The sequence below is a fragment of the Cydia fagiglandana genome, chromosome 27, assembly GCF_963556715.1.
Source record: "Cydia fagiglandana chromosome 27, ilCydFagi1.1, whole genome shotgun sequence".
NCBI classification, from domain to species: domain Eukaryota; kingdom Metazoa; phylum Arthropoda; class Insecta; order Lepidoptera; family Tortricidae; genus Cydia; species Cydia fagiglandana.
Window position 1 is genome coordinate 3,456,580 of NC_085958.1, and position 14,466 is coordinate 3,471,045.

At 36.9% G+C, this 14,466-nt stretch overlaps 1 protein-coding gene across 2 annotated transcripts; it reads right to left on the reverse strand.

The window, feature by feature from the left end:
- Nucleotides 1–41: 41 nt before the first annotated feature.
- On the reverse strand, nt 42–14,229 carry LOC134677976 (gastrula zinc finger protein XlCGF57.1-like). Of its 2 annotated transcripts, none has more exons than XM_063536408.1 (6): nt 13,991–14,229; nt 13,619–13,757; nt 9,585–9,638; nt 9,081–9,149; nt 3,289–3,387; nt 42–2,675 (listed from the first exon to the last, which is right to left on the reverse strand). In XM_063536408.1, exons 1-6 carry the CDS (start codon nt 14,129–14,131, stop codon nt 1,480–1,482), a joined length of 1,698 nt encoding a protein of 565 aa, XP_063392478.1. In that variant the 5' UTR covers nt 14,132–14,229; the 3' UTR covers nt 42–1,479. The 2 variants fall into 2 exon arrangements, with proteins under 2 accessions (XP_063392478.1, XP_063392477.1); XM_063536407.1 differs by having other exon boundaries at nt 42–2,678.
- Nucleotides 14,230–14,466: the final 237 nt, after the last annotated feature.

Sequence of the window (14,466 nt, forward strand, 5' to 3'; positions counted from 1 at the left end):
CCGAAGGGTAAAAACGGGACCCTATTGCTAAGACTCCTCTGTCCGTCTGTTTGTCACCAGGCTGTATCTCATGAAACGTGATGCTAGAACAGTTGAAATTTTCACAGATGATGTATTTCAGTTGCCGCTATAACAACAAATATTAAAAACAGAATAAAATAAATATTTAAATGGGACTCCCATACAACAAACGTGATGTTTATTGCCGTTTTGCGTAATGGTACGGAACTCTTCGTGCGCGAGTCCGACTCGCACTTGGCCGGTTTTATTTTTATTCGTTTAGCGTTATCAATGTACGATTGTCATACTACGAACTACGATCGCTTTACCAAATATACCCTTATATAGAAAACAATTATAGCAAAATCATTACTAATTATTCATCAACATTGGTCCTTCGAATCCCGGTAAGGGCATTTATTTGTGTGATGAACACAAATATTTGTTCCTGAGTCATGGGTGTTCGAATTCTCTATGTATATAAGTATGTATTTATCTATATAAGGATGTATATCGTCGCGTAGCAGACATATTACAAGCTTTGCTAAGTTTGGGGCTAGGTTGATCTGTATAAGATGTCCCCTAATATTTATATTTATTTATAATATGATACATTAAACTAGAGATGCACCGGATATTCGGTTAATATCCGGTATACGTCCTAGATTTTAATATCCGGCCGGATACCGGATAGTGACCTACTTTCCGGGCCGGATACCGGATAGTGACCTAGTATCCGGGCCGGATACCGGATAGTAACATTGCTTGATTTCGGAGTAAACTAATTTGGATTTAAGAAACAGTCATGGTCATAATCGTACTTGTTTATTATTTTAAAACAATTTAAACATTCCACTGACTTGCACGCGCACTAATTTCGAACGTAGAAATGTGTCCGCACGAACGTTTACTAGGAAACAGGTCAGACCTGCAGAATGCGCACCTGAAAAACCGAAATATAGGTATAGTTCCGCTGGCCGGATATTCGGCCGGTATCCGATATCCGGCCAAACAACTATCCGTTGCATCTCTACATTAAACATTGTTAAAATAAAACAACGATTTATAAATATAACTATTTATTTTAGGCCACATTGAGCCACAAATTATAAATTAATAAATAAACTGATACTTATCTAGTTATAAAAATAAATTAAGTACTTACTTAACTATTAATAATTACCCTGATTAATTACACATTATAACTCAATGTAATTACTGTAATTAGGCTACAATTTGTAATTGATTATAATGTATGTAATAATTTGCTTCGCAAAAGAACATGATAAACCCTAACGCAATATAACGGATGAACCGATTGTGATAAAATTCCTATATCAAAGAAGCAGCACTAGTAAACTTGTTTTTAAATAAAAACATAACCGCATTTAAATTGGTTTACCCGCTTAAGAGGTATGGGCCACAGATGCGGTAAAAACCCTCTTTTTGCACTTGGGGTTAAAAGGAATTAATTTTCAATCACTCAACTTTATCTCCTTGTGTACATCTATGTCTTTTTAAACCACTACTTTGGGCAAACTGAGTACTACATACATCACACGCAAACGGCTTATCACTATGAATTCTCATGTGCAACTTCAAATTGCTAACAGAAAACTGTTTATTACATACATTACAATTATACCTAGCCTCGGAATGTATACGCATGTGTTTAGATAAGTTACCAATCTGTTTGTTACATATTTTGCAGGTATAAGGTTTTATTCCACTATGAACTCTTAGATGACGTTTCAGTTGTCCAGTTTCTCTGAAAGAGCGTTTGCATATATCGCAATTATAGGGTTTTTCGCCAGTGTGAACCCTCATATGTATCTTTAAATAGCCGTTATCAGAAAACGGTTTTTTACAAATTTTACAAGCAAACGGTCGCTCACCAGTATGAGTTCTTTCGTGGAGTTTAAAACTTGCCATTTGCGCGAATTGGCGGTTACAGAAACTACAAGAATAAGGTTTGTCCCCAGTGTGTACTCTCATATGGACTTTTAAAGTCGTGTAAGCTGTGAAAGTCTTATTACATTCCTCACAACTATACGGTCGTTCTCCAGTATGCTGTCTTTCATGTATAGATAAATAACTTTTACTGGAAAACTGCTTTTTACATATATTACAGCTGTAAGGTTTGACCCCGGTGTGTATAATAAATATATGTCTTTTTAAATGAGTTCTTTGAGGAAATCTGCGTCCGCATACATCACACACGTAAGGCTTTTCACCAGTGTGCGTTAAAATATGAGATTTTAACGTCTGATTATGTCCAAAAGATTTACCACATTCTTCACAACTGTATTTTTTCTCACCTGTGTGAGTTTTTAGATGCTCCTTTAACCCCTTTTTCCTTTGAAACTCCTTATCACAGTAGCTACAAGAAAACTTTTCCTCGAAATGTATTGTTAAATGCTTTTTCAACAATCTCGCTTTATCAAAACTCTCAGAACATTGTGTACACGGGAATTTATCTCCATCGGAATGGTTTGCGCTTATATGTCTATTTAATTCCTTGTTATTAGTGTATTTACTGTCGCATAGCTTACATTGCACTGTTTTCTCCCCTGTGTGTTGTCTCATGTGTACCTCTAAGAAACCATTATAGGTAAATTTCTTTTGACATATTTCACATGAGAATTTCTTGGTTTTCTGGTCTTTCGAAGTTCTGGCTACTGAAACAAGAAGATAACTGGTTTATTAAGCACCTATTTAACTTAAAACATAAATGTACAAATAAAATACAAAATACAAATACAAATGCATTTATTTCATTACTTTTTACATCAGTTCTTAGGTATAATAGTTAGGTAGGTAATTAGTCCATCTTAGGTAAATGTCTGCCAAATCTACCGTTAATTGTTGTTAGATCCTATCTATCTCTTTAACGTGAGTGTTTTAACAAAGGGTTGTTTGGTTAATTCAGTTAATTGTAACCAAACACACAAACCCCGTCATTCATAAAAGTTTACTAAAGTTGACAAGCCGATAATAATCGTTTGTCCCTTTCCGAGGTATGATGGCAGGGATGGAGGGATGGATGGATTGGTATGATGGAAAGGGACAAACGATTATTATCGGCTTGTCAACTTTAGTAAACTTTTATGAATAAGGGGGAAATTTTTTAGCAAATTATGTAAAGTGGGCAAGCTTCTACCTAATAAACTTTTATTCATCCCTGATATATTATGTTAATAGTAGGTACCTAATATAATAAAGCGATGGGTATATGTACTATTATTTGGGGCAAAATACTTAACATAGTAATAATCTTGACATGCATACCTTGTGGCGTGACGTCATCACTTTTTTCACGACGGGATCGAAGGCTGGCCAATGGCTGATCATCAATATCTTCCATATCCATCGAGGTTGGTTTGTCCCCTAAAAATAAGGATATGACGATGATGATAGGTTTTTGAAGGGAAACGCGCATGTGACACTCATAGCTTCTCGTAGTTTTTAAGGGCTATTTTACACAGATCGACCTATTCCCTCATTAAGCTCAATAAGGCATGTATTTTGGGTACTAGACGACGATATATATACAACCTGTGTCTGACCATGGGGTCACGACATGGGGTCCCATAGTAAAAGTAGCTCAGTTTAGCGAGTAGAATCGAGCCCTGGATTTAAAGCCCCATGGTCAGACACACCCTGTATAATACATAGTTGGTTTCCGAACGGTCCCCGAGCTGTCAGGCTGACTTGAGACCAGCTGATTTCAAATATTGAAAATTAATTATATTTTTAGTTTAAAATTAGAGTTATGGTGAACTTTAATAGATTTAAGTAGTAAAGAAACATCGGTTATATAATTTATGTGCAATTGACAACGATACATCGAGTATTTACTGGACTTTGGGGCGGAACTACCTAGCTGTCAACGAGTGATCACCGTTGGATTTTCGTGTTTGAAACCGGGAGAGTATTTTGTTCTATCTTACTGTTACCACACTGTTATTATTATATTATACCATATATTACTTAGTATTACATTTATACAAAGCTCATTGTACAGCCGTGAGCAACGTCAAACCACAAATACATTGGCTCAGTGCAGTTTCTCTTTGCTTGACGAACTAGTGGAAGTAAAAGTTGAGACAAGGCACATTCGCCACAGACACAGCCTACTACTGACACACTGCATACATCGTTCATAGTTCATATGTTCTAGCTTTCATCTCTCTTGTCCTGGCAAAATTCCACTCTCAATTTTATTGAGATAAGTACTCATCCTTTATTATTTACACCTTTCAGAAATCGTGACAAGTGACAATGACCACCAAAAGCGCTGCCAACACTCGCAAGGCAACTGCGCGCCAACTAGAGATGCAACTGAAGACTACTACACAAGATCTACAGGAGTCGAGGGCCTTGTCCAAGCAGTTGTTGCAGGATAGGGAGGAGAGCGAACTACAGTTCAAGAAATTGGTCGACACAAACTCAGATTTAAGACGGGACCTGGCAGACAATGATGTGCAGTTGACTGATGCCCGTGGTGAAGTGGACCGTTTGCAAGAGGCAGTAGACTCGTTCAATCAGTGCGCTTCTACGCATGAAGTGGCCTTAACCCGCATCACACATTTGGAAGAGGAACTGGGTGCGGCTAATGATGAACTTAATTTGTTTAGGAGAGAGCGGGAGCACTATGATGCTTCGGAACTACAAAATGTGTACCAAGAGTTGGCAAGCGGTGAAACTCAAATTAGTAAGGACTCTAGATATTTAGTATATTTTAATAGTAGCAATAAGTTAAAAAAGTATATCAAGATTACTAGGTATATTAGGAGAACCCAGAAGCTTATCAAAGGCCAGGCATGCATTAAAAAATATAGTAAATTAAAACATGCATTATCAGTTATGAAAAATAGGGTTCAAAATTGTCATTTGGAGCTTGAAACAAAGGAATCAAATTTCCAGAAGTTACATGCCGATATAAATAGGTTAAAAGATGAGCTTCTGGTAATAACCACCATGTATGAAACCACCAAAAAACAAGTTGAGGAGCACATCAAGGCTTTTAATAAATTGCTGCAAGAAAATCAAAATTTAGAGGAGCGATGCAAGTCATTACTTAATGGAAATATTTGTAATTGTGGCCAAATGCCACCAACAAAAGTTGTTGAAGCCGATGTGGCCCTCAACACCTCTAGGCCAGCTGTACCAGTAGTCACACAGCCCCCTAGAGCAGTCAGTAAGACTGTTGTTTTTTCAGATCAGATTGGGCTAGGAATGGGCCCATTATTAAGCTACAGATTAGAGCAGAAAGTCTCAAATTACTGTTATCAAAACATTACTTTGTCTCACTTGTGTGACCTTATTTCAAAGGGATGTTATGATAGCAGTACTACACTTGTAATTTTATTAGGAAATAGCCTTAATGTAGATAAGCTTAGCATAGATAAGTTGATGTCCACTTTAAGTATTATTGAAAAATCTGGTGTGGGGAAAATCATTTTATGTGCACTGCCTTATGCAGAGAATATGTCTTATGATTATAATAGTAAAGTAGCACACTACAATTCTTTGATGTACCATGCCATATCTGTCAATAAAAAGTACCATTTCTTTGACTTAAATAAATTCATTGAGCGCTTCATGCTAGCTCCAAGGAAGGTATTTCTGCCAAAGAAATATTTTGTATACCTAGTGGATTTATTGGCCTATAATATTGAGCCAAATCGATTTAGTAGTGTTATAGCTAATTCTCAGTCAGCTGACAAAGTCAAGGACCCCATGCCAAATTTAAACTAGATTGTAAGACAGCGGAAAAACGCCTGAGTATGAATATTATTCACCAGAATATTCAGGGTTTTTCCAGCAAAGAATTAGAAATAGGTTTATTTTTAGATAATAATAATGTTGAAGTTATGTGTATCACTGAACATTGGCTGAAAGATGGGCAGTTTTTATTTGATTTTGTTAACTTTAAGTTAGTCAGTTTTTTTGCTAGAAAGTCTGCTGTTCATGGGGGTTCCCTGATAATTGTTAAAAATTGCATGAAATCTAAAGAGCGTAAAGATATTGTAAATTATTCCATAGAAAGAATTATCGAAATTTCCTGTGTAGAATTAGAAAAATATATTATTGTATGTGTTTACAGACCACCATCAGCTGACTTCAGCACATTTGAAACTACAATGGAAAGTGTGCTGAAATTAGTATGTAAGGGCCAAAAACATGTTATAGTCTGTGGAGATTTTAATGTTAACTTGCTCGAGTCCTCTAGTAATACTGTTAAAATGCTGTGTTTGTTTAAATCATTCAATTTATTTAACTTGTTTCTTGAACCTACTCGGGTAGGTGTAACTAGTGCAACATGTCTGGATAATATATTTTGTAATTGTGAATGTATAGATAAGCAAATATTTAACTGTTTTTATTCTGATCATAGCGGTCAAAGGGCTGTTTTCTTAAGCGATATTCATGATACTCCACAAACAATAACATATAAACCCATTACTAGTAGTCGCTTGGAATTATTCAAAAATGAAATTCAAAAAAGTCTCTGTATGTTACCATTTTCACATTACAACTGTAATAATTTGTATGAAGTTGTTTTTAACGTAATTCTTTATCATTTTAATCAAAATTTCAGTATGAAAACTATTAGTGGGTCAAAAACTAGAACAAAGTTTAGTGAATGGGCTACTGCAGGCATTTATAAAAGTAGAAAAAGGCTTTATGAACTTTATGGTGAGAGAGAGCTGAACAAAAATACAGATTTCCTGGACTATGTGAGGAACTACTCAAAAATCTTCAAGAGAGTGTGTTTAACAGCCAAAGCAAACTATACAAGTTCTAAACTGAAAGTGTCGGACAACAAAGTGAAGACAACATGGAATATTATAAATAGGGAAGCTGGTAAATGTAAATCACGCGATTGTCAAGTCAACATTGTCTCGGATAAACAACTGGCCATGTCAAACAACGATGTTGCCTCGGCATTCGAAGATTATTTTTCTAAAATAGCTATTAATACCACGAAATGTCTACATTCATCTTCGTCTCGAGCTCATTCCTTACTTTGTGCTAATGTTAAGAAATGTAATATTAACTTTGAGTTTAGTCTAGTAGATTCAGCAATTATTGTTAAAACATTCAAGTCACTCAATTTAAAGAAAACGGAAGACTTATGGGGAACATCTGTTAGAGTCATTAGTCATGTCTTGGACGTAATAGCGCCTTACTTAGCCGTAATTTATAATATTTCAATTTCACAAGGCGTCTTTCCAGATCTTATGAAATATAGCAAAGTCATACCTCTTTTTAAATCGGGTGATTCGAGTGATATGGCTAATTACCGTCCAATATCAATACTTCCTGTACTAAGTAAAGTTTTTGAAAAGTTAATGTTAAATGATCTACTGGGTCACTTCAACAGACATACTTTACTTACAAGCAATCAGTTTGGTTTCACAAAGGGCCGTTCCACGACCGATGCTGCTTCGGTACTTATTAAACATATTTATGATATTTGGGAAAATTCTTGTGATTCAATTGGCATATTTTGTGATCTTTCTAAAGCATTTGATTGTGTGGATCATGGAACGCTCATTTTGAAATTAGAACACTATGGTCTGTCAGTAAATGCCCTAAACTTTATGTCTTCTTACCTTAGCAACAGAACACAAACAGTTGTTGTAAACAAAACCCGGTCTAGCGGTACTGTAGTCCAATTAGGAGTGCCACAAGGTTCTATTTTGGGTCCATTCCTGTTTTTGGTTTATATAAATGATTTGCCATGTGTAGTAGAAAATCTTTGTGAAATTGTTCTTTTTGCTGATGACACATCATTACTTTTTAAGGTTGATCGTAAATCTACCGATTACAGTGTAATTAACAGCACACTCGTTAATGTACTAAACTGGTTTACTATGAACAATTTGCTTCTTAATGCTAAGAAAAATAAAAACTAAAATTCCCAATACATATATGATAGTATTATTTATGTTGTTAAGAATCTAGACTCCTTCACTAAGAATTCTGATGTCCATAACTATAATACTAGAAATAAAAATAAGCTTGCTATCAGAAAGTTTCGTGTTCGTAAAGTACAGAAGTCATTCGTTGGGCAATGCATTCATTTTTATAACAAGTTACCTGAGGATGCTTTAAGATTACCCTTTCCAGCTCTTAAGAATTACTTAAAAAAGTCATTGATGTTGAAGGCTTATTACAGAGTCGAGGACTACTTGACAGACAAACATGCATGGTCCAAACCAGAAACTGTAATAACGACAAGTAGCAATTAAAAATATTGTATTATGTGTAGAGTTAAAGGTGACTCAGCTCAGGTAAGAAAGCACATCAAATTGTATGAAAGCATCTCATAACAATCAGTCAGATTCATATAATATGTATTCTCATTTCTTTTATTGATTTTAATTTCTTTTCCTTTTGTAAGATTTGATATGTTTTCTGAAAGAGCTACGTATTTGTGATTTCATGTACATATATGTTTATTTTTTATATCAAATTCTATAAAGTTATGTACTCACTGAGTATAATTGCATGAATTCTATAGTAATTTAAATTGTATTTTTCTTAATTATCTACTCGTAATGCATGTTAATTATAAGATGTAATAATGTTTTGAAAAGATGTGTCCCGCCGAGTTTGTTGCCGGTCCCATATTGGGATACCCTCCTCCAATTGAGGGAGGATTTAAATCTTCTCGGGGCAGAGGTGTACGGTTGGAGCCGGTAAAGGTTTATTTGACGTTCATAAGCGCATTGTAATATGCCTACTTGAATAAACTATTTTTTATATTTATCTTTTATCTTATCTAGTTATATATAAATACTTACATAGAAAACATCCATAACCCAGAAAACTTTACACATGAACAAAACCGCCTAGTACAGTCAGCAGCAAAAGTTGCTAAGCGGGCCAGGTGTTCAAAATGATCTTGACGCGACTTTATTGTTAAGAGAATAAGAGTGTGTCAAGGTAATTTTGAGCAGCCTGCCCGCTTAGCAATTTCTGCTGCTAACTGTATATCGTCGCCTAGTACAGTCAGACCAAGCTATCTCTGCATGCTCTTAAATTTTAGGGGAAGAAAGAATGCATACCATCATAGGTGAGATTCTTTTCATCCTTGTCATCATAATTTGGTCTATGCATCAACTCCTCTCGGTAACCTGAAAAACCGGGCAAGTGCGAGTCGGATTCGCGCACGAAGGGTTCCGTACCATAAAGCAAAAAAAAAAAACGAAAAAAAAATGCAAAAAGAAAACGGTCACCCATCCAAGTACTGACCCCTAGCGACGTTGCTTAACTTTGGTCAAAAATCACGTTTGCTGTATGGGAGCCCCACTTAAATCTTTATTTTATTCTGTTTTTAGTATTTGTTGTTATAGCGGCAACAGAAATACATCATCTGTGAAAATTTCAACTGTCTAGCTATCACGGTTCGTGAGATACAGCCTGGTGATAGACAGACGGACAGACGGACGGACGGACAGCGCAGTCTTAGTAACAGGGTCCTGTTTTACCCTTTGGGTACGGAACCCTAAAAATACCGTTTTTTAAGTACAATACTAAACAAAATAAAATTAACTAAATATAATATTTACCATTTGAGCAGCTATCCTCTTCAGACTTAATTTCAGCATCTGCATTTGTTTCGTCTGAAAATAAAATATTTATTAAAATATGAGCATAATAGGAATTTGTCATCTCTTTTACTTGGATTTAAGATTGAAGATGGTGAACAGTCGTATCCAGCTCTGGGGCACTAACATTTTTTTTTTAAACTTTATTAAATGATAACAAAATGTACAAATGGCGGACTTAATGCCTTGAGGCATTCTCTACCAGTCAACCATTGGGTTGAACAGAAAACTAGTACTTAGTGCAGGATTGTAGACAACGAGAAGAATTATGAATCACAAATCAGGTTATTCTAAACAATATTCTAATTATAAACTACACATATAAACATAATAGCAATATAAACCTACAAACATGCATACATACATATATAAATAAATATGTTATATTATGTTATGTACCCAAGAATACAAGTAAAATGCGGATCATTTATCTTTAAGCGAGTTAGAGAGGTGTTTACGTAACTTGCTTTTAAAAGAAAATTTGCTCTAAAAAAAAATTAACATTATGTTATTTATGAACTTTAATTTCTGCTTTGTTAGATTTAAAGTTAGTAAAACATATGCAATTAACCAGCTAGAAGGACAATAACCAATTGATAGAAATTGTTTTAGTAAGTTCTTCGCTCTTTTTTGTAACTGAAGTGGCGCTGTAAGTATGTAGAAGGTTTTTACAATAAATGACTTTCTTCTTATAATAGGGATCATCCATTAATTGGGCATTTTCACTTAATTGAACACCTTTAACGGCCGGTTAGCAATCGTTACAAAACTAACGTTCAATGTCAAATCCCCTACATTTTATCAGGAACGGTTAGACGTTACTGAAACACGACTTAAGTCGCGCTTAACTTACAAGTTAAATGAAAATGCCCAATTACGTCACACGAATTTCTAAGTTTTTTGACCCCTCCCCCCTCCTTGTCACACTTGGTCACATTTTGCAAATCCCTCCCCACCTGGTGTGACGTCACATTTTAGGCAATTTAGTTTTCAACGAAATCGGCCATACTAACTCAGCATTATTTTTTTTAATAAAAAGATATTTTTATAAAAAAAATATTAGTAATTTTATAACACAAAACCAATTAGCAACGAAATTTACCTACTTCCAAAACCTCATTATTTAAATGTACAGCGAATAAAAAAATATAAATTAACTTTCGGTTACTGATGAATAGTGATGAAGTAAGTCAAACTTTATTGAATCAATATAAATGTTGTATAAAAACTTATGAACTAAAATTATACTAAATTAATAAAAATAAAACCTAAACTACAATAAAAAATCGCCCCTCGGCAGGGTACCGTAGACGCTGGCAGCATTACCTCGCTGAATTGCAATGCTTATGCGTTGTGCGAGGAAGCTGCCAGCCCTACGGTCCCCAGTTACATCCACAAGCCTCTTTGCTAATGCGCCGAAAAATTTCAGAACACCGGGACCCCACGGGCCGAGTGTTTCTACACCAAAAGGGGTAAAACTATATTCTTGCCCGATGCGGCTGTACTTATTCCTTTTGTTTCGCTCAGCCGCATCTGCAGCTGCACCCGGTGAGACGGAGGTGCCATGAAGATGGGACGGGGCCAGTGTATCGATGCATGTAGCGTCCCACACCAACACCCGCCCCATCTCCCATGGAATCAGCGTCATGCCATCCGGCCTCTTACCATCGTCCCTGAGGACGCCGGATGGCTCCAGCAAAGCCGTTAGCGCTAGCGAGCGCGCGTCGCAAGATGTCGTTGAGGGACGAGTGCCTAGAAAAACGCCCAGCACTTTTTTGGCACGAGAGTCCGTGGTGGCCGCGAACGTCGACATCAGCACCACAAGGGCACCGATGATGGGCGCAAACACGGACACCCAGCCGCAAACAGGTTGCCACGCGCATGGTGTTGGGTTCCAAAAAGGTACCGGTGTGCACCGAAGGAAAAGCGTGGAACCAGGCCCCGGCCTCTTTGGTCCCCACCGCCAAGAGTCTGGCACGTTCTGAGCCAGTGCTGCGGCTAAGAAGGTCGTCGTATAGAATTTTAGACTGGACGTCATCCCATGCCCTCTGTGATTCCCGATTCTCGGGAAATTCTTTGCCCGGGCAGGCAATAGACCAGGCGTTCTTGGCATCCGCCAAGCCCACAGTCTCATAGTTTGATGGGAAATCCCGTAGTATCTTACCTATTAGAGCTGCGGTGCTATAAACAGAAGACAAAAACGCCGGTGCGGAGACGCATGAAATCTTGCGTACCCCTAGCCCACCGTATCGAATTGGGAGAGACGCTTGGGTCCACGATTCCTCGGCCAGCTGTATATTCAGAACCGATTCCAAATTTGCTTGAATCATGTTATCAACTAATGTTAATAAACTTTGGAATTTAGTGAAAGGACAGCAGCGGAGCACGTATGTCAATTTGGGTACAAAGAGACAGAACCTCATGATGGTGATTGCGAAATGAGGGCTAATTTCAAGGAGATGACTCTCGTACCCTTGAAATTTAAGGATGGTATCCGAAATGAATCTCTGAAAAGACTCTTCAAAAATTGGGGACCCCAGTAGGTAAAGTGAGCTTCTGTCAACTACCTTGATGCCTGGCATCATGCTGTCGAACTTTTGTTTCACATCTTCCGAACGTAAAGATTCATTTCGAGTAAAAAGTTCGCACTTAGCAAAGTTAAGATCTAGTCCAATGGAATGAAACTTAGAAATTACGTCCGACAGATCCGAGAGCACGGTATCCAAGTCACCACCTAAGGTTCCGTCGTCCAAATACCATACATTGAAATTAGATTTTAAATTTTCAATTATGCGATTAACGGCCGAACTAAAAATTGCAGGTCCGAGTGGGTCGCCTTGTTGGCATCCGACCTCTGAGGATAAAACTTTTTCATGATAAAGCAGTTTTGTAGGAGCTGCATAACAAAGGAGAAGATAGTTGTAAATTTCCGGGACATTATTCTTAACCTCCGCAAGCAAAGCGTCTCTATTAACGGAATTGAACGCATTGAACGTGATGAAGTTAAAATTAAAATGAGGTCACAATGTTTGTGACTCCCCCCTCCCCCATGTTACAACATGTCACATTTTCTTGACCCCTTCCTACCCCTTAAACCTGTGACGTAATTAATGGATGACCCCATAGTACTAAAGTCAATAATTGTAAGGCTACTTTTACTAATCATAACGCTTGTATACTGGTTGATTTTGGGGTTGATCCCTAAGGGGTCATCCATTAATTACGTCACACGTTTAGGGGGAGGGAGGGGGTCAAGAAAATGTGACATATTGTGACATGGGGGAGGGGGGAGACACAAACTTTGTGACGTCACTTTAACTTCATCAGTAACCGAAAATTTATTTAAATTATTTAGTTCGATGTACATTTAAATAACAAGTTTTTAAAACGAAAATAGTTTTTAATCGTTTAATTTTCTTCCCTAAGCAGTTTTGGGTTATAAAATTACTAATATTTATATCGTCAAAAATATTTTGATAAAATATTAATAATACTTAGGTACTTACTTAATTCGATTTGGCGATTTCGTAGAAAAAATGTGACATCACACCAGGGGGGGGAGGGGTTTGCCAAATGTGACCAAGTGTGACAAGGGGGGTGGAGGGGTCAAAAAACCTAGAATTTGGTGTGACGTAATTAATGGATGACCCCTAAGGAAATTTCCCTAAGGGACTCCTCACAAAAATGCAAAAAAAATCTAACGGACACCTATAAAGGTGTAAGGAGTAAAAATATACCCCTGGGCGCATATACATATTTCGTCTACATTGGGCCCTTATTGATATGAGTATATATTTTACATGATTTTCATATTGTTCCCAAGAAAAATCCTATTCAGTATAATCATCCCAGTGGAGCACCCTACTGTCACACGTGTGATAGTAGTTAGTATACGAGTTCCATACTACTGTGATACTGGGGCTCTCCACGGGTTAATACATTAGTGACATTCAGGATCACATTCCCAATCAGATAAAATCCGAAATAATACCTACCATTAACCTGATCACTGTATTCCAACAGCGAACTCTCACAAGCAAGAACCTGCCTTTTAAAAACAGTTGCATCCCGCAGCCTACATACACAGCCTTCACAGATGCTGTATGATGACTGGGATAAAGTTGGAGGTTTCATCTGAAAAAGAATATTATCATCATAACTTGGTAATGTTTTGAAAAGATGTGTCCCACCGAGTTTGTTGCCGGTCCCATATTGGGATACCCTCCTCCAGTTGAGGGGGGACTTAAATCTTCTCGAGGCAGAGGTCGCGACCACATGAGGTTATTTTCACTTTCGCAACACGTTTTAAAGAGTCTAGGTCCATATGACCATTTTGAGGGCCGATTGTTATTAGTATTGTAACTTACAATAATATTCAAACAATCCCGTAACATGTCTGCGTAGATTTCTTCCGTTCCTTCGTGAACATACGGCTCCCCGAGGCTTCTGAAGCCATCTTCAGCTTGGCAACAGCGACATATGTAGCTTTTGTTCCATAAATCACTCATTATTTATCATTTAAAACAGAAAACAATATAAAAATACTTTAGGCAAAGAATCACAATATTATACGAATACAACACTGCGTTTGACAGATTTGACACCACAATGACACATTAACAGAAAACGTCAGCAAAAAACTCAATACTTGAAACGGAACGACAGAATTTATATCTAAACTTCATTAACACAAATATTTGGATGGCTTGACAACGTTTCATAAAATAATTATGTTCTCTTAAAATTGGTAATTCCTAGTGTTATCATTCCTTCTAATTAATGATTTTAAAGTTTTATTGTTTGTTTGTTGTCACTGGCTGTTTGTTCTTTGTCCTGTAGCAGG